The 21605-nt window shown below is 38.6% G+C and overlaps 1 protein-coding gene across 1 annotated transcript; it reads left to right on the forward strand.

Moving 5' to 3' along the window:
- Positions 1–1397: 1397 nt before the first annotated feature.
- On the forward strand, positions 1398–4692 carry vgll3 (vestigial-like family member 3). Its single transcript, XM_041807407.1, has 4 exons — positions 1398–1805; positions 2520–2871; positions 3509–4051; positions 4159–4692. Exons 1-4 carry the CDS (start codon positions 1701–1703, stop codon positions 4197–4199), a joined length of 1041 nt encoding a protein of 346 aa, XP_041663341.1. The 5' UTR covers positions 1398–1700; the 3' UTR covers positions 4200–4692.
- Positions 4693–21605: the final 16913 nt, after the last annotated feature.

Below are 21605 nucleotides of genomic sequence, written 5' to 3' on the forward strand. Positions count from 1 at the left end.
TTTGGAGTGAGGAAATTTCACGACTGGACTTGTTGCACAGGTGGCATCCTATCACAGTACCACACTGGAATTCACTGAGCTCCTGAGAGTGACCCATTCTTTCACAAATGTTTGTAGAAACAGTCTGCATGCCAAGGTGCTTGATTTTATACACCTGTGGCCATGGAAGTGATTGGAATGCCTGATTTCAATTATTTGGATGGGTGAGTGAATACTTTTGGCAAGATAGATAGATAGATAGATAGATAGATAGATAGATAGATAGATAGATAGATCCTTTTGCATTCTTTCAGTTACTTTTAATGAGTCATCTGTATCGACATTTTTTCTGGACAAATAACCTGCTCTAAAACTTTAGAGGATGATCTTTAAAAAGGTTGTGTACATGTCTGAAGTCATATGAACCAGGTTTACACTGAAGGCATTTTAATGGAGATCAGTTGGCCTAAAATCCAATCGTGCCAACTGATTTTTGTAACACACTATAACCAAAACCTGTTTACAGCAGATAATGCAGTCTTAGATGTTGTCCCTTGCTCCACCACTTCTCACATCTGAATTTTATTTTATTGGAAGACAATCTTATTCTGTCTGCAAGAGAGCTATGGCTTAAGAGAAGATCTATTTACAGAAAGACAATGTTTAGCAGTAAAGCTATAGAAATGGTTTAAAGACAAGAAGGTGAATATTCTGGGGTGGCCGAGTCAAAGCCTAGACTTCAATCTAATAGAATGGAGTCAAATTACAGTGTCCAGATGTGCAACCCTGATTGAGACCTATCCACACAGTGATGTGATTGCAGCTAAAGGTGCATGGACTAAATTAGGACTTGAAGGGGGTGAATATTCATTCAGCCACTTATTTTACATGAGACATATTTGTTTGACATTACTTTATAGAAATCTGTTTTCACTTTGACATTAAAGAGTTATTTTGTTGTTTGTTTATGTCAAAAAGCCAATTTATTTTGACCATGACTGCTTTATGAAATAAATTAATGGTTAAAGCACCAAAGGGGGTGAATAACATATTAAGTTTGGTTTGTTTTTTAAAGGAACTGAAGCTGCTCATGTTTCTGCTATGACTTAGTAAGTTGTTCCAGTGATTAGGTCCTAGACATCAGATGAGTTAATTGTGAAAAAGCTGGGGTCTTAGTGGTTACTGCACTGTAACATCATATAGAAACTGTCCATTACTGTGTGATCAATGTATTCCCTTGGTTGGAATAGAACCCTTAGACACACGACTCTGAAGTGCCTTGCTGAACTTCCCAGCTCCACGAGGCCCTTCCCTGGTGGGCGTGCATAAGTGGCCCCAGCCCTCTCTAAATATAACTCTCCTCCAAAACGAAAAGAGGGAGAAGGAGGGAAAGAAAAGTCATCCAATCAGAAGCGTTGTGAAAACTTGTCACAGAAGAGTTTTTTAGGATACAGTGTGTTTGTCTCTTAACGTTTTGATCCATTTTGTGGCCCCGGCTGGTGCTGGTGGGGCGCACAGCGGGAGGCGCATTGTGCGTATGCAAACTGGACGACATGGCCATTGTATGCGTTCGGACATATATGGAGGCAACGATGGCTCGGAGGATACAGCCAGTCTGAAGTCTCAGGAGCGGAGAGTTGCCCTCGGCTGTGTTGTGCGTTTTTTTTTTTTTTTTCTCTCGTCAGACTTTCTCTTGGCACTAACAGCTCCGCGCCGTCGCTATGAGCTGCCTGGATGTGATGTACCACCAAAGCTATGGAGCGCACTACTTTCCTGCAGCGGCGTACAAAGCGACGTACTACAACCACCATCACCAGCAACAACAGGTGAGCCACCCATGATACAACAAATCTGTTTGGAGCAGAGGGTCAGTCTTATATTCCAACTTGTGCGTAAATACCAAACTTATCCTGTACTGATACATGTTAAAAGTGTTAAGTATGGAACCAGCAGCAGAAATTTTACGCGTAAATCAGTAACTACGGGAATAAAGTACACAAGATGATAAAAAATCTCTAAGAAAAGTTACTCGAGGAGAATATTCATCTGCCTGTATCAAAAAACAGTTGTTTTCTGTTTAGGACACCGCCTCAAACTTTCTTTACGCCTTTTACGCGTACCTCTTAACTTCAAATTGAGTTTTGAATGATTAAATTCCTGTCTGAAGTTTGGTATTCACCTCAGGTCATGCGTAATGACACGGAACTATTAATCCTGCGGTCAAATGGTGATGTAATGACAGCCGGTCAGTCACTCAGGAATGTGGATGAGGCACACTGGGCAGCGGGAATGCAGGATGGGAAAAAAGAAACTCATTTTCACACAACTCCCAAGCTGCTCCCAAAATAAATTATCACTCTAGTATGAGTGGAATTTGCAATCTTTTTCTACCTTCATTATCATTTCATATATTAACAGAATTTTGACACTTTAATGCTGTAAACCATGTTCAAACAGTGAAAAGATTTTGTTATTACATTCAAATACTTTTAATTCTTGTTTGGATCAAGTAGTAAATCTCCCTCTCTTTCTTCCTCCAGAGACGGTTGAGTGTTTACAGCAAGATGCAAGAGTGTATTGAGCAGCAGCAAGGAGGAGGAAGAGGGATGCTTTCCAGGGATCAGGGCCTCAGCCGGCAGGCTCTTGCACCACCAGGAGCCAACCAGTCAAGCCGTAGAACCTCATCAGAGGTGAAGGATGGTTCTCAGCCAGCAGAGGCGGAGTACTTGAGCTCTCGGTGTGTTCTGTTCACCTACTTCCAAGGCAACATCGGGGACGTGGTGGATGAGCACTTCTCTCGGGCTCTCAGTCAGTCAAGCACCTTCAACAGTGAGACCAAACCGATCCGGGTGACACAGGCGGCAGCCTCAACCTCCACTGGCTTATGGAAAGGTAAGAGGAGGATCCAAAATAGAATTCAAAAAGTAAACTATTCTGTTTAAATGGCTTTAGTGACTTAGTTTTTATCATTATCTTATTATCTAATGTAGCACACTTGGATAAGGCAGATGGCTGTCGACCATTGTGTCTGGTTCTGCTTAAAGTTTCTGCCTGTTTAAAGATGTTATTTCCTGCTGGGTCTTTGAAACTTTGATTAAAAAGAAGTATTGGCCTGAACTTTATGTAAAATATCATACTTGTTTGTATTTGCCACTAGTCAAATTAAAAGTACCATCATTGTTTCATTAAAGCTCCTCTGAGGAGTTTTCACTGGACATCAAATTGGCTGAAATTATTAGTACTAGTGTTTCCTTATGCCTCACTGACTAAAGCAAACAGCACTGTTAGATTAAAGGCAGATTGTTTTTAAATTTATTTTCGATGTGTATAACTACCGTCATGGGGTAGGTGTCAGATAAAATACAAAGAACAGAAGAAGCAGCCTTTTCAATCATTTTTCACAGCAAATAATTACACTCAGTGATATTTTTCTCCCATAGAAGACAGCGGAACACATCTGCATGACTATTTCTGCTAGACAAACCCAAACTCAACAGGAGCTTTAAGTTTTTGTGTTATATTCTTTCAGATGGTGGGTCTCTCTCTGAGGGTCAAAGCAGCCCAGCGTGGAACAGCACTTATCCATCCCAGGCCAGCCCTTGCCTCCCATCTGTCTCGGTCTCAGTCCACCCAGACTTTTCCCCTAACCCTGTTTCCTTCAACAACCCTGATGGAGCTCTGTGGGCTGACCACGTTCTGACACAGACCACCCTCCCGTCTTCGTCGACACTCCCTGACAGCTGGACCTACAGCCTAAGCCCCCAGAGCTCAAGCGGATACCCCAACGTCCACAATGTCTACCATCCCCACCCTCATCCTCACATTCACACCCGGCATCCACACCACCACCCCATGCTCCATTCATACCCGACTCACAGCCCGGCGTTGGATCCCAGGTTTAATCCTCTGCTGCTGCCTGGCGTTAGGAACCAGAACCAACCAGCCGCCAGCACAGGGAGTTCCCCTCACAGTGATGGAGTGAAGACGGAGATAGACGGCAGCAGCAGCAGCCCGACTTCTGTCAGCTGGCAGCCTTCAGCCCTCCAGGGATCCTTGGAGGTTTATGACTCAAGTAGGTACATCAACAAATGTCTTAATAATATCAAACACTACTCACTAGTGTGACTTTGACAAACTTGATTTGTTTTCTTACCTTCTTACCTTTTTTTTCCCTCATAGCTCTTGATCAAACCAAAGCAAGGACGTCAGTTTGGTTCTAAAGGATGCAAGGACAAAAAGAAAGAACTAATTCATAAATGTTTGGCTGCAACACCAGCACTGTAATGTACAATGTAGATAGAGAGCTACATGTAGCTCATGCTATGAGTCCTGCACTGCCAAAACAAACTATCATGAAGATGAACTCAGGCTATGGACTGAAATGACGGTCTAATGATTTGGCTGCAGGTCAAGACCAATGAAGGAGAAAGGAAATCAGACCATTACTGGACTGAATGGACTACTAGCTTTAAGAATGGGAGGCCTCTGCACATAGAAACAATTTCTTTTTTTTTTCGGCAATGTGAGACCAAGTGGTTCTGTTTCAAGAACTTTGTTTTCCTCCTGTTTTGTACAATATGTTTTTTGTTAATGAGTGTTTTATTTTTGTGTGTACAGATTTGCCAGGCTAAGCTGTTTGCTGGATGATTTCTGCTAAAAATGCTATGTTGCCTCCAAAGATTGTGTAGTGTAAATAGTGATAATGTATGTTTAAGAAATAAATGGTTGAAATTTATTTGGGATTCCTGCATGTCTTTATTTTTGGGTATGAATTTACTGATGTGAATATGATGCAACACATAAATTTCAACTAAATCTTTTAAACTTAACCCACCAATATAAACTCCTCAAATAAAGCAACCTTTGAATTCTGAACCTAAAATCTATTTGGCATGTAAAACAAGCTATCATTCATCAGAAATTATTCTGATGAATATTCATCATTTAATATCAGGATTTCTCACTCCACCACAAAGGCTTTGAAACACTGGATATCATCCATTTTTGGGTGCAAAACATCTGTTATAGGAGTTTAATTTACTTAACTTAGCACACTCAGTTGTAATAATACTTCTTGGCAATAAATCCTATATGGTTGGAAAGTCTGTTTGTTCCCCTTTTAAATGGTGCCACGTTTGTAAGGATTTGTGAGATGAGCAGGGCCAATTCTGTGAGTTGTGCCCAGGAAAACTTTGCCAAATCTTCTCTGCCATTGCCAAACAGCTTATTCTGCTGTTGCTGTTGACTCTTGTTTTGAGCATCTTATACCCCAAGAAGCACCTGATTGTCAGCATCTGTTAGTATGGGCCCCGCTACAGTGGTATTGGTAGGTAGTGTGATAGGGCAACTAAGTTCCATATAACATGGGATGTCAGAGATGGGCTGTAAAGTGGGCGTCCCAAGAAGACGACACCCCAAGAAAACTGTTTTCTCACCCTATCAGACCTTAAGAACCGTAAGCTGTCCTCTACAGATTTGCAGTTGTTTACAGGACCAACAATCTTCAGAGGACTGCACGCAGCCAGTCTCTGGTCTCACAGGGCGGCCAGGAGACCTACCATGAATGCTCTTCACTGTCAGCCCCGTTTGTACTGGTGTCACTGCACTGAAACCTGAACATGTGGAGAAATGTTAATTTCAGCGATGAGTCCAGATCATGCCTATGGCAGTTGGGTAAAAGTGTGGAGAAAACACAGACAATGCTATGCTGATAGCTGCAAAGATAGAGTAACATCTTTTGGTGGAGGGTTGCTGCATCGCACAGCCGAATTTTTCATGGGTGCAACCCACATACTCAGCTCTGCCGCTCATCCCACAAATGCATGTCGCTTACAAATGTGGCACCATTTAAAAGGGAAAAAATGGGATTTCCAATGGTATAAGATTGATTGTTACAACAAAGAAAAAATTTCCGAAACACAAATTTTCGTACTTTTAGTGCTAAGTTTATATCAGAAGGTTTTTTTGAATTTATTTTTGTCCTTATTGCAAAAATAACTGTGTGAAATTTATTTTCAATGTGATTTTCTTAGGCAAAAGATACTCATATAGCCTAAAAAGTAGCAGAAAGGTGCAAAACTAAGCTCTAAATGCATTTATTAAAGTGAATAGTCAAGCTTTTATGTGAATGTAGTGATATGGCAGTGATAATATCCATTGTTAACCACCACCCCTTCCAATTCTATGTGTAAAGAACATGAGAAAAGTACAAATAAGTTGATAAATGCACAACAAAATCATGTAAATCACTAGGATTGGGGTGGAATTGTTTGACCTGAAGACAACATAAGAATTAAATACTTGTGCCACGTTTACAAATATTGACAAATTACTTTCCCATTTCATGCCATTACATGCAGTGTGCTTCTAAACACGTAAACATTGGCACTGAATAATGAGCTAATTGATGGGAAAGTTCTGTATTACTCTGATTAGCCTGCTTTTCTCTTGTTTATATTTTACCTCACTTATCGCGTTTGCGTAACACAAAGTCATCAAGTATTTGCAACCAATAACAAATGTTTCATTGTTTCCTGGCTCAAATGTTTTGAAAGCAAACCTGATGGAATGAATAACTATAAACAAACAAGTGTTATACGATCAAACGCGATGTGATATGATATGCTACGGTAAGGGCTGTCAAACAATTCTAAAATTCTTTTCACAACCAATCTCATTATTGCCATAGTTTATCATGAATAATCTCCTCTTTTGCTTTTTGAAATATCTTTATTTTTGCATTTAAAACAGTTTTGTTTCAATTTAGATTTTTGTACTGCCTTAGACTATGGGTAACTGACTTCCTGTTTTGATACAGACCTGCTCTTATTTTGAAAGAAAATAAGGATTTCAAGGTAAATCAAAGATAATGAGGTGAACTTAAATATATTTTCTGTCATTTCGAAGTTAGGTTGGTTAAGGTACTTGGTGATAGTAGTAGCATTAGCCTCCTATGATTTCAGTGTGTTGCCCCTTTAAATATGATGGCTTGGAGAAGCTAGGCTAAATAGTGTAGCAGACAGGTACAGTTTCTCTTGTAATGCAAGCATTGACTCCTGGCTACACATTCTTCTGCTTTGTCCGAACAGCTGTTTTCATCTGCAAGCTTCACCAGAGGAAACAAGAAATTATGTGAATATGCTAAAACAGCACTGCAGTGAGTGATTTTGACTCAAGTGACAATGACATTTCATTTACTGTGGATACGAGGGGATATTTTTATGAGTACACAGAGGAACAACTTCAGATGAAGACATAGTGGAAAGGGAAAACTTTTAATGGAGACTGATTAGCAGGAGAGATCCCAACTTATGTGGTATAGGTGTGGAAACTGTGAACCCATGTCCAAGAAAGCTGCTGCTGTCATGAGTGGGACTTAGATACAACACTTCCTCTGGACATTTCTGATCAAGGGTAGCAGCTCATACAGTATATGCATGCAGCCTGCATCACTCCCCATCCAGAGTTCCTTGCCTTACTGAAAATCAGTGTTTTCTGGACTTCTTAAACTCATTTTACATCACTGTGAGTTAATCAAGAGATGATACAGTATGCCATTAATGTGCTTGAAAATATTCATGCACTACTAATAGACCTTAAAAGCATTGGGAGTAATGCATTAATGCTGACATCCTTAGTTAGGATGTATTTTAATACAATACACTGCAATACAATATAATACAAAACACCATAATGTGGTACTGTGTGGTTAAAAATGATATGCTGAAGAGCAGTATTATACCCAGCCATATGATTTGATATGGCACCTTACGACACAACATCATGTTATACTGAATTCATGTAATTTGGCACCAATTCTGACAACTTTCATGTGGTTGGATGATTTATCCAGATTTTTTACATTTCCAAAGAAACAGCAGTTTATTAAGCAGTTTCATTTTTGTAACAGAAAGTAAAGCTCCAGCAGATGTTTAATAGCTCAACACCATATCCTCATAAACACAGCGCTGACCTTGACCAAGGGTCTGGAAGATTCTTTGCTGCACACATCAACTATATTGTTCAGGGAAAAACAACCTGTTCATCACAGACCAACAGAAGTTGAGTTGTTGCACCAGGGGAAGTGGGTTGCATTCCACAGACCATTATTGTAAGATACCATGTAATGCCTGTTGTTCATTTTCACGCAAACACACACATAAAAGCACACAGACAACAAAACACACACCAAAGAATGTATTTCCTGTCTGGACAGGAAGTTTGTCAGAGCGTAACACGCCACTCAGAGACTCACAGACACAAAGACAGATTTCAGGTGGAATTCTGTGGGACATGATGTGATAACAAAATCTAAATGATTATTTGCAGTGTGTGGTCTGGTGATCAGTGTAAAAATACCCAGCACCTTGAAGAATTCAAGAAAATATGTGTATAATTTGAGTTCTGAAAATAGTCGCTGCTTTGAATTTTGATTTCAGGCTCAATCTTGTGCCAGGAGCAGAATTATTTCTACCCATCCTGACATAATCAACAGCTGGCCGAGCTTATGCAAGTGCTATGTGTGTGTTTATGTGTGTGTGGTGAGTGGTTGGACCAGGTGGTGTGATCAGCAGCAGCAGCAGCCCACTGACATTCCAGCCTCCTCTTCTGAGTCCCCTGATCTCTATCTCCACCAAGACTTCAGATCTGAACCTCAGCAGCAGCTTTTTCTGTCCAGTGTACTAACAAATCATAATGGACCCAATTAGAAAGCCTTGGTGGAAAAGGCTCATTAAAATCTTTACAACATTTGAGCTAACAACATTTGTTCATTATCAACAAATCTTTCCTCCTCACCAGATTGAGTTGCATTGCACCTTATAGCAAGGTTTTCCTGCAGATAATTAAGAGCTTTCTCTGGCAGGAATGTCTAATTTGATAATGGTTGGTCATAAATGCCTTTAATGTATCACTAATAGTAGGTCTATTTTCACCTAAAGGAAGATCCTGGGGGGTCTACAAAAGTTCAAGTGGCAAAAAGTACATTTTCTTTTATGTCACTTGAATAAATGGGTGGCAATTGTTTACATGAGCAAGGCCGCCCATAAGCTAGTTAAAGGGGAGAACTGGAGTTCAGCCAAAGTGGGGCCCATAGAGGTCAGCAAAATCATAGTCCAGTTTTTAGCTGAATATCAGCCACTCTTATCAAAGCAACAAAAACTGAGTTTTATTGCTGTTGTACATCATAGCCTTTATCAACTTGTTCACCCCTTTTCTCAACATTTGTCTTTATATTGTTAACAATTTTGAATTATTCAGAAATTATGTCAGACTTCAGAGTCAAACCATGATGTGCACAAAAATCAGGATGACAGAAAATAAAGAAGAAGAAATTGAGAAAATTTTAATCAAGAGAAATTGAATTATTGTGTGGGTTATCAGTGGCAAAAGGGCAAAAGAATGGGCAAAGAAATGGGCAAAGAATAGCCTAAAAAGTGGCCAAAATGGGATACGTGGCAAAAAAAGGCTAAAAGCAGCAAAAAAAATGTTTAGAAGTGGAAAGTCAGGGCCTAAAGTGGCAAAAATGATAAAAAGATAACTAAAAGAAGTGAAAAAATATGTAAGAATGGGGACAAATGGACAAAAAATTGGCGATAAGTAGCAGAATGGCAAAAAGCTAAAAAAAAAAAAAAAAAAACAGTTAAAGTGGTAAAATAGAGGCAAAAAGTGGCAAAAGTGGTTTAAAGATAGCAAAACAAAGTAGCAATAATTGGCAAAAGTTGCAAAAATTTTCAAAAAGTGGCAAATAAGTAGCAAAAATGGGTTTTAATTGGAACATGTGGAAGAAATTGGTTAAATTTTGAAAAATGTTTTAAGAGTGGCAAAATAGGGCAAAAATCCTGCAAAACTGGGTTTAAAGAGGCAAAAATGGGCCCCAAGTGGCAAAAAAAGTGGCAAAAATTGAAGGAAAATGTGGTGAAAAGCATAAAGGAGGCCATACAAATAAATTATAACAACACTAGAACCCAACAATGGCTTCACACCTTCATCAGTTCCTGAATGATGTAACTGTTAACCAGGTCAAACACTAGCACCAATGCTACTGATCCAGCACACATCCACTGGCATCACCAATTAATCACCCATTCTCTGAGTTTTTTAGGGGCCCAGACTCTTCTGTGGGCTGGCCTCAACATGAGCTGAATATTTCAATGATCTTACCTTCTGCTGATGACAACATCCCCATAATATCAAGAAAATCTTTGAGGTAGAAAAAAATCTATGAGATCTATTTTATGTGTCACCTGGGAATCTCATATGATGTATTCATGCTTCTGTGCTGGAAAAGTTGTAGGTTAGTCCTTGATATTGTTGCTGATTAGGAGGCTACAGTAGCCCTGGATGGATTATTTTTATCAGTTAAATAATATACTTAAATGAATGGTAATGGCTAAAATTTATGTAGAAAGACATATCAGCAAAGAGGCATCTCAATGCTATATCGTGAAGAACATTTTGGTATAAAATCCTCTTTTCTTCTGAGAAAATAAGAAAATAATTGGAAATATTTTACAAACATATGGAGATCTCAGGGAATCTCAGGGATTTCAGGAAATGCAGGTTGTATCCTCTTTCCTCCTGTCCTCTCCTTTCCTCCAGACCTCCTAATTAGCATTAGCATGTAGCTTCTGCATCAGCATGTAGTGCACTGATATGCTAACAGGCATCCCACTGGCATCCTTGGTGAATCACCACAGGCACTTCCACTACAGGAAGAACACTATTTACAAGCACCCAGGGCTGGAAGCTTTATAACAGTGAATTAATGTTTCAATTATTAAAATAATGGGGGATGATCATTTTTAGGAAATATTGCAAGTGTGGTATTAACCTCTTATGAAAGTTTAAATAGCTTTTGCATTGTGCTGATACTGAAGATTTTCTCAGTAATAATTAATGAAATTGTTTCATTTCATGTTTATATGGTTTCTCTATGGCAGGGCTACTTAGTTAGTTTGGAGTGTGGGCCAGTCTCTGAGAAAGGATCTCAAATAAAGGCTCAGACAGATATAGTATAAAATATGTGTGATCATTTTTATAACTTCAAACAAATTATTCTGTATTTTCTCTCTTCAAATGATACAAGAACACATTTACAGTTTCTGCTTCCATTGATTGCTTTTTTCTTTTTGCCTAACGTCCATGCCTCTGTTAGAGAGGCTGATTTGGCTTTCTCTTGTTCTGTAAAGGTCCAAAAAACATGAGACTGCTGATGGACTGTATGATCTCTGCATCTGTCAGCTCAAACTGGGACTGAATCATTTAAAACATAACAGTCACTTGCAATTTATGTACTAACTGTGTTAACTCTGAACCAGTAGCATCAAGAAAACTGTAACAAAAGTCAATGGAGTTTCCATTGGAAGGTTAGTCAGATCTATTGTCTTGTTTTCATGCTTCAAATCTGTCTGTCCAATCCCACACTGCACACAGGTTTTGACAATCTGTGTTTAATATTCAGATTAACAGACAGTTCATTTAATTCAAGTAATTCTGGTTACGGCTTGGAAATAGCAACGTCAAATATACCAGCCTTATTTACACATCATTTGTCTATGTTTGTTTCAAAGTCATACAGAGATGAAATTGTTTCCTGATCTGAGGAAAGTTAATGCAATATAAAAACTGCCAATCTTTAGTTTATTTACGCTGTGCTGTTACAAGCCCCTTTATAGGATGCTTAATCCAATAAGGCCAGTTGAAATAGGAAATCAATGTGTCAGTTTTTCTAAAAGTTAATCAATACACATAAGAAGAAAATAGGTAATAATCTGTTTAAATGTTTAAAAAGACAAAAAAGTGAGGGATAATGTTTTTATTAAGGCAATGGAATTCTTCCAAATTAAAAGCCAGATTTGAACATTAATTTCCCTTTCAAAATATTGAGACATCTCTCCATTTTGTTTTTTGAAGGAGTGGGTTCCAAAATTTGGGGGCACAAAAACCAGAAGGCTCTCTCACTATAGCTAGAGTAGGAGACTTTTTATCTTTCTGTGCCAGAAAAAAACACATAAAATATGTTTCTCTATTTCTTAACTACATAACCTTGCACTAGTTAATGGCAGGTTGTTCATTCAACAGAGGAAAAGACAGATACACTACAAAAGCTTGAGTAGCATCACACATACTTGTCTGACTCTATGAAAAATATAACTTTCCCATATACAGAAACACAACAGCCACATTTACATGACAAGTCCAGAGAATTACATTATTTCAAGATATCACAAGCAAAAATAAGGCTTTTAATGAATAAAACTGTCTGTCAATGCAGCAAGTAAATTCAATTATTATACAAAAGTCATTAAAAGCGATCCACGCCTTATATTTTGTGCATGATATCAAGAAAAATGTGTTTTTCTGGACCTTTCAGGAGCATGCCTCCTCAAATTAGTGTAGTGTGATTGTTTTTGACTTTAGACTTGGTGTGATTTGAGTTTTTACAGAGTTACTAATCATGTTATGAATGTTGATAGAATTTTAATGATTTTGGACAAAGTCCCAAGGAAAATTAAGTGTATGTGACCAGTTTTTGAATTGCATTGATCTGATTTTAACTGAAGTGTACTGAAATTGATGGTACTCAGAGCTGACAAAAACAGGAGGAAAAAGGTTAAAAGTGAGCTGCTGACTTTAGAGAGTTAAAGAAAAAGAGATAAAAGGAAAGAGTGAAAGAGAGAGAGTGAAAGCTGATCAGTCATAACATGGCCTAGCTACACATTCCAGAGTAATTGAGCGGATGATTAGTCTCACAATCAGCAACACAACACCAGCTGTCTGAAGACAAACTTACATAAATACAGAGATTAGGACAGAGGAGAGAAGAGAAAAGGAATAGAGAGGCAATAAAGATAAAAGGCAAATAAAAGAGGCAGCCATAATCTCTCCTCACATCCCTTAAATAACCTTTTCTTCCTTTTCCCTCTAAAACGTCTTTTTATCACCTCCCTGAGCCATCTCAATTCTTTCATTTCAATGGGATAATCGGAGTTAATTTGCCCTCCTCGTGTGAGAATAAGAGGTATTGGGGGTATTAGTGAATGGCTCAGCTTTCAGTGCTCTGTTTGTATCAACTGAGCCGCCTAATGAAGCGTGCTGGGAGTGTCACAGAGCACATGTACTGCTGATTATACTCGATACGCCAGGTCATCTTTGTTTGCAATGACACCTGACTACTTTTAACAAAAACATAGGAACACCCATAGTGAAGAGTGACATATTTCACTCACAGCTTCTATAAAGTAGAGAGGGTTATGCTAAATAGAAGATGAATAATTATCCACATTTTCTTTAATCCAAGCTGTTAGCAATAATTTCAAATAGTCTAATAAACTAAAATTACAAAGGTTTAAATAAGACTAATGTAAAACCTCTGTGAGCTTCCCAATTTATTTTTTTTATCAAATAATAAATTGATGTGATTAGCTGATGTAGGATTAAGCTATAGTCCCTCAAGTGAGTACTTCAAGGTCTCAGCTTTAGAAGGAAAGTGATGAAGGAAAACTGCAAAGATCTGAGTAAACTAAAAATGATTATACACAAAAACTTAACAGTGAACTTCAGTGTATATCTAGTACATTTTTCACCAGGTGGCAGAAGTTTCCGGTCTCCAGTGTTGGGATGGTTTGGGTGGGTGATGAGCGGTGCCTGGTTTCCTCCAGACATAGCGTTTAGATTTGAGGTCAATCAGTTCAATCTTTGTTTCATCATACCAGAGAATCTTGTTTCTTTCAGTCTGAGAGTCCTTTAGGTGCTTTTTAACAAACTCCAAGCAGGCTTTCATGTGTCTTCACTGAAGAGAGGCTTACACCTAGCCACTCTGCCATACAAGCCAGATCAGTGGAGGGCTTCGGTGATGGTTGTCTTCTGGAACTTTGTCCCATCTCCACACAGGATCTCTAGGGATCAGTCAGAGTGATCATCAGGTTTTTGGACACCTCTCTTACTAAGGCCTTTCTCCCCTCAATTGCTCAGTTTGGCCGATTGACCTGCTCTTGTATTTAGTCCTGGTTGTGCCAAACTTCTTCCATTGAAGAATTAGGGCCTGTGTCTATAGCCAGCTTTTTTTTAGTAGTGGTAGCAATTCTTTTCAATCCAACACCAATGTAGTCCAGTGCTCTGAGCGCTTAGCACCCATGGGCAGAGAAAAATAGGCCCTCAGCATCAGCTGTTTTCAGTCTCTGCATTGAAAAGTGCTCTCGGTTGAAAACCATTCAACTTTTGGAACAGCACTGCTCTTGACAATGTCAATTCTTCCTTACTTGCCTGTCAAAACCAAGAAGTGTCAGAACTTCTGACAATAGCTGAAGAGAAACTAATCTGGCTGTTTTCTTCCACTTTATTTCAGAGGTGAGTTTTCAAGTCTGCAGCTGCTGCTCGTGTCAAAGTCTGGGGCTGCATCATTTTAACACGTTACATTTTGGAGGAGGTGCATGTATGCATGGAAGCCTCTGTGCAGCGTCCAGGGCCATGCGGGTCTTCAGTGTAGGCAGCAGTGTAAATTTCACACAGAAGCATTAATCAGGCTTGAGTCATGCTATGTTGAAGTTTTGCAACTGAATTCATAGTTTTTGAAGTGTTACACTGATAATGTTTTGCCAGTAAAATAGTGAGTAATAGTTTATTGTAAAACTCGTGCAAACCTGCAAGTGTTCATAAATTACATTTTCTGGACCAAGAAAAACTACATGGTAGCAATCAAATACCTAATGCACGACCCTATACATGCAGTTTAGAAACCAATGGGATGCTTCACAGAGGCTACGTCCAGATAACGCAGACAAACTGTTTAGTATTGCCCTATACTGATGGTACATTTTGAGGCTCTGAAAATGCAATAATAAGAGTACAATATTGATAAGGATCAGACTGCTTGCCAACATGGACTCAGAACCATCAGCACATCCCACTGTGGCGTGGCTCACTAAAAAAAGGAATGCACTGAATATTTCATTGGGTATGCTTCGCTTTTATCACTTCAGGATGTTTAATTAAACCCGGAGGAAAAAAAGACTTTTGTAACTGTTTCACCCGAACTGGTGTTTATATGTGTCCCATATGGCATGAGGGAGGGAATATTTGCACAGGTCCATGATCCAGAGTGTGCCAAGCATGAGGCCTGTTGGAGCTCCAACAACTGAGGGCAGGCTGCTCTATCAAGATTCAGTACACATTTACACCAAAGGAAAGGATCAACATTTACGCCTGTTTACAATGTACAGTATGAACATCCACCCAGAACACAGGCCAGCTGCATTCTTCTGCCTGCCCACACACAGAGAGAGAGATAGATACACAAGGATGTCTTTTCTCACCAGATTTTCACATTTTTACTGAATTAATTTACCTCTCTAAATGAATACAGTTCACTAGGAGAAGTGAATGTGGAATCATAATTCATTTTAAATTTATGAATCTTCACTGCTACAAACGAGAATAGCACTAAGTTTAGATCAGGGGAGAACATTATTTCACCCAATATACAAACACTTCATAGTTTCTCGTTGCGCTCATTTGTTGCCAAGTACATTTACCGAACCAAAGTTCCTCCATCAGAGGGAGAGGCACTCCATTCATAAAGGCCAGAGTAGCTGCACCAGCAGCAGTGCGTTGTTTCAGTCAGCTCTGCTCTGGGTAATGTGCCAGTAACCACAGAGGCCAGTACATAGCTGTCATTCCTCTGCTCACTGAAAGCACATTTAGCAACCAACACCTGTTTCCCCTGCTCTGTCTCCATTCTAGGCTGCTCCACTGCAGCTCTGCATGCATCTATAGACGAGAGCACATTCAGTGGTTTTAAATGCCAAAACTACTTTGTCTGGAATGTAGGTTATACACTGAAAAAAAACATGTCAATAGTTACACAACTTATTTTCCCATTAAAAGTTTTCATTTTTTTACAGAGAGATTGAAGGGAAATGCCAAAAATGTTCAATGGTTCCAAACAAGGTCCACAATTGGACACAATTTTAAACTAAATGAATAAATCAAAAACGCAACAACAAACTTTTTAAATATTTAAAAGTCATTATATAAAATGAGGTGTAAAATATCACCAAACAACAAAGAGTACAGTCCAATACAAAAGGTAGATTGACTTAGGACGAGAGATTCAATGCGATAAGATGCAATATTATAAGATACACAACAAAACAAAAGGATACCATACAATGTAATACATTTCAAAAGAAAATACAGCATGATACCATACCAACACAAGAAGAAACAAAACAACAGGTTAATACGACACGAAGAGATACAATATTAATAATAGGATATGATGTGATGTGATAAAATACCATACAATGTAATACATAACCATACCAAAGATCCCATAAGACCCTATACATTACCATAGGACACAAAACAACAGAAAACAAAATAAAAGGATGGCATACAATATGTTACATTTCAAAATACAATATAGCAGCATTCCATACCACAAGACAACATACAATACTGAGAGAAACAAAACATCATATCATATTGATACAACATGAAAAAGTACAAAACTATATGATACAATACGACAGGAAATGATTCAAAACCACACTATACCATACCATACCATACCTTAAGACAATATACAATACCACAAGAAACAAAACATCACATCACATCATGGCAGGGTGTGACGTATTTCTGGTGGAAGATAAGGCCGCTTTACAACTTCCTCCCAACGATATGTGCTAAGCCAAAACGGAATCTAAACCCTCCTTTTACGTTTATTTTACGTGTGTGTTTGTTTGTTTTGATTGTTGTTTATGTTTTCTCTTTATCATAATGGCATCCAAATGTGCTAAAATGATGTTTCAAAAATGGGTTAATAGCACTTCTGGAAATCATTGCTGTGTGCTACAATGTACGTCTTCAGCTAAATTTACTCATCATTGACAGTCAGCTTGAGTAACTCATGCAAACAGCGAGTAAACCGCAACAAGTTTGCCATCATACACCGTTTTCTTCTGCGTTAAATCTCCTGACTGGAAGTTTGTGAGCCGCTAATGCCAAATGCAGAAGCGATTTGTGCATAGAGCCTATATGATACAATGTGATATGATACGTTATGATACGATATGAAGAAAACCACACAAAACCATACCGTACCATACCTTGATACATACCATTCAATACCATAAGACACCATACAATACTACAAGAGACAAAAAATTACGGTGAGAGAGTCTCTTGCGCTTCAGCCCCTCCACTCGTGGAGATCGGTGCTCACAAAGGACCAGCAACAATTAGAGGTGTTTCAGTGGGTAAACCAGGTAAACCCTATGAAGAAACTGGAGCACACGAATCACTTGAGGACGTTTAATAAGGTGCAGAGGACTAACATTTAGACGCGCACTGCGTCTTCATCAGAGTCAAGAATTGATTTGACTGATGAAGACGCAGTGCGCGTCGAAACGTTAGCCCTCTGCACCTTATTAAACGTCCTCAAGTGATTCGTGTGCTCCAGTTTCTTCATTGGGTTTGGTTTACCCACTGAGACAAAAAATTACATCATATCTTATTGTTTCACATCATACTATTAGAAACAATACGTAAAAAATGATAAAATACGATATGATGCCATACGATACGATACAAAACCACACCATACCATACCATACCATACCCTATCGTACCTTACTATACTTTACTATACCACACATTACCATAAGACACCATACGATACCGCAAGAAAGAAAACAGGTTGAAATTTTACAATATGATTCGATACGCTATCGTCCAACACCACACCATATCATACCATACCAAACAAAACAAAAGGCTGATATGACACGATACAATATGATATGATACCATACCATACCATACTGTACCAAACTATACCATTTAAAACAAAACAACAGGTTTACATAATACGATATGATATGAAACTATATGATACAATACCATATCATAAGAAAAGGATGCCACACAGTAGGATACATTTTTAAATATAATACGATTCTATACCATACCATACAAAATAAAAACAATGGGTTGATACAATATGTTACAGTTTTCACTTGGAACAGGTTCTCACTGAGGATATAAAAGCTATAGGATTTGTTTCCAAAGGATAGTCAGAAGCTCAGCTGTTTACAAACAAGGGCTATATTACTTTAATGTTGTTGGGAAAATTAATGTTTAATTTTTTTCAAATATATACATTAAGACCATTTAAAAATACTACATGGTAAAACTTTAGATTTGGAGATTTCCATTTAGTGTTTTAAAAAACGTCACATAAAATTATCTGAACAGAAGCTGAATGATTACAATTAACAGCATTATTTTTTAATCCATTAACAGTGACATCATATAACAGTTGTTTAAAAACACCTTCTCGTTGTCCCTAAGAAAACCATCTAATGGCTTTTTTTAAAATCCTCAGGGGAAACCTGTTCCCGGTGACAGCTCTAAAGCTATAAAACGATGTGGGTCAATGGTCCAGGAATGCCCCTCTGTGGCTCTGGTATGCATGGTATGGTCATCAGTGGCAGCATGGGACAGTAGCAGCAGGTAGGGTCACATAACACAGAGTGGGATGATTGACAAGCAGGTGGCAGAGACAGGGAGCCCCTACTGCTGAGTAACTGTGTCATTTCTGTTCCTTTCAAATCATTTGGCAAAATAAAAACAATGAAAGGAATTTTAAGGAAATTCCTGGAAATTTCTGAGGAATATAATCTAAATTGGAATTTAAGGCTTTATGAACGAAACTGGACAGACATCAGCTGAGGATACACTGGTAAGACCAGACTGTTATGTGCTAAACCATGACAAATCTGTCAAGAACTAAACCGGACCGCTTTGTGAAAACTGACCATACATGCGTATTGTTTGACACCACTTTTCAAGGCTTTAGACAGAGGGTTTTTTAAATTCCTGCTTCCTTCCAATTCTCTTTTTCAAACTTTTTATTTTTGCTGGAATATTTCACCACTTTCGGGACACAGAAGTAACTTAAAAATTAAGAATGTTTATATTTTTGCACTTGAAGACTTGGCATAGTCGTAATCAGCTCAAAACATGGCCTTGTTGGTCGCTTTTCTCTATGTAGAAATCATTATTTGCCCTGTGAATACACATCAGTCACGAATGTAAACAAAGCAAATGGCAAATAAAAAAAGAGTGACGAAGTTGGTGCTGTGACATGAGTCAGAGGGAAAGTTTGTTGAGCTCTGACAACAACATTCCTGCCTTTGTGATGTGTCATAGAGGGAACACCACGACTGACTGAAAAAGAGAGAAATGTTTGGAAGAAATAGAAGATGCACTTTAGCAACCTAGTTAGTAACTGGGGTTAGCATTAGCATCAAGCTATTTTATCCATCATCATAATTTTATTGTCAAATACAATATAGTGTGGTAAATACAGTATTTTGTCTAGAGTCTTTTTTCTAAATGTTGTCTATAGCCCTTCTTCCTTACAATGTCACTACATCAGTCACAGTGATTAATACCATAACCCTGTGTAGTTTGTAGTGTCTGTTGATCAATTCATTACACAAATTGCATGTGTGCACAGTACAGGTTGTATGTGTGTTTGCTGGTCTGTAATGTGTGTGTCTGTTGTGTGATCATGTCAGAATAGTGTAATCTGAGGGATAACATGGTGCTTATCCGGCTGATCCCCCCATCTCCCCTGGTTCTGACAGGTTGACATCCATCATTCTTCTCATTTACTTAGCCTAATTGGCAGGTAATTCCCCTCTCCCCTACCGTCATCTACTGTCCCTCTATTGTCCCCGTACTCAGCCCCTACTGTCCGGGTCTTTATCCACCAATCTAACCAGGCACCCTGCAGACTGTGAGCCCCTCAGCAGGACTTCTTGTCCATGCTCAGAGTCCTGGTAGGCTCTGTCACTGTATCCTGGGAAGTGAAGTTTGGAGCTTTCTCTGTGATAATGTCCCACATGCTGTGAGGCTCTCTGCGAGGCTGACAGGAGCGCCGGCCCCATATACCGTCAGCCTGTCAGTACCTGATGCCCACCCACTCCTCTCAACAAACACAGCTCCCAGATTCAAAAGTGAAATTTGAATAGTGTCCCCATGATTTTCAACCCAACGGAGGAGGCATTTTCAACACAAAGGACTTCTGATCATAAATACTAAACTGTTTAATAAATTTACAATCTCAAGTTGGAGCAGCTATGATCATCTTCCAAGCAGGTAAGAGAGGGAAAGATCACACAGGCTTAGCTGATGTGATGTCAGCTGCTTTTATTGTGAGTCTTTGATAGCCGTTCATAACCTGACACACCAGATCGACTGTTTTATATATCCATTGCATTTAGATTTTTTCACATTTATCAGGGAAACTCCTCAAACAAAGAGATGAGAATGGCAGGACTTATCAAAAAGTTCTCAGGCGATTCAATGAACAGTCTGTCGGTCACATTTATGACCGGCCAATCAGAGCAACAAGACAAAATTAGGTTGTAGACATAAGCAGCTACAGTAGTGACCTGAGCTTCTGTGTAGAATGCATTTTCAGTTTCTGGAATAAATTTTTTACCAAACAGGATGTCCTCAGAGGGACAACATGCTTGGTTCAGGCAGGAACAAAATTTCCACCACAAGTTTTGGATTTATGTGACATTTTCCAATTCATAATCCCTAAAAGTCCAAAGAAATGACCCAAAATTTCTGTGAAAATTCTTAAAGCATATTTTTGAAATACAGTGTAAAAAGTACCCTAAACTCTCCTCAATTGTTTCTCAAATATTTCAGTGAAACTTTTTAATATAGCCTAAATGCATATTCCAGAATATTTTTCAGTAAATTCTCCTTAAAAATTGTATCATATTCCCCAAATAAAATTGCTCAAATGTTCATGAAAATCCTCAAAAAAAATCACAGGACCCCTTCGTCTTATTCCCCAAAATTACAGTACATTTCCTAAATTTGAAAATCCCAAGAAAATTGCAAAAAATGAATTCAAGGCAAATTTTCTCAAAAACTTCCAATTAAAGTCTTCATAATATACATAAACAAATCCCCCAAATTTCCAAGCAAATTCTTCAAAATATCCAGACATATTCCCTAAAATTTATATGAAAATTTCATTCAAATTTCCAAACATTTTAAACAAACTACTTCAATATCAATAGATTTTATGGAAAGTTATCGTAAAAAATCGTTTGCAGGAATTATTACTAAGACTTCAAAAAGCCAAAATGTAATGTCTGTATATGTACATGCAGGGTCTTGGGAGATTAAGTACGTAATCAGGAAAAAAAAAAGTTCAAAGCAGCACCTGATTTAGAGAGTAAAATTTCAAACATATATTGACTCAAATTTCAGCATCCAGTGCTGCATTAAATCTTCTCACTACTCTTAAAATCACACACAGCTCTACTGTAGCTCTTGTTCTGTCCTGACAGTGATTGACATGTGTTTGCAGAGTCACTCTGCAAAGTCAGACATGAGACATATGGGAGTCCCGCCCCCCTGTCATGTCCGCCTTCCCATGAGTCCTTTGTCACTGAGGTGAAGGTGGCAGGAGCAGTCAGGAGCTTGTCAGAGCAACAGGAAGAGGCTAGCACTCTCTCTCTGTCTCATACACACACAGAGGCTGAGACAGCTTCCCTCGCCCTCACAGGAACAACCCTCATACAGTATCACTG

The sequence above is a fragment of the Cheilinus undulatus genome, linkage group 15, assembly GCF_018320785.1.
Source record: "Cheilinus undulatus linkage group 15, ASM1832078v1, whole genome shotgun sequence".
Lineage (NCBI taxonomy): Eukaryota > Metazoa > Chordata > Actinopteri > Labriformes > Labridae > Cheilinus > Cheilinus undulatus.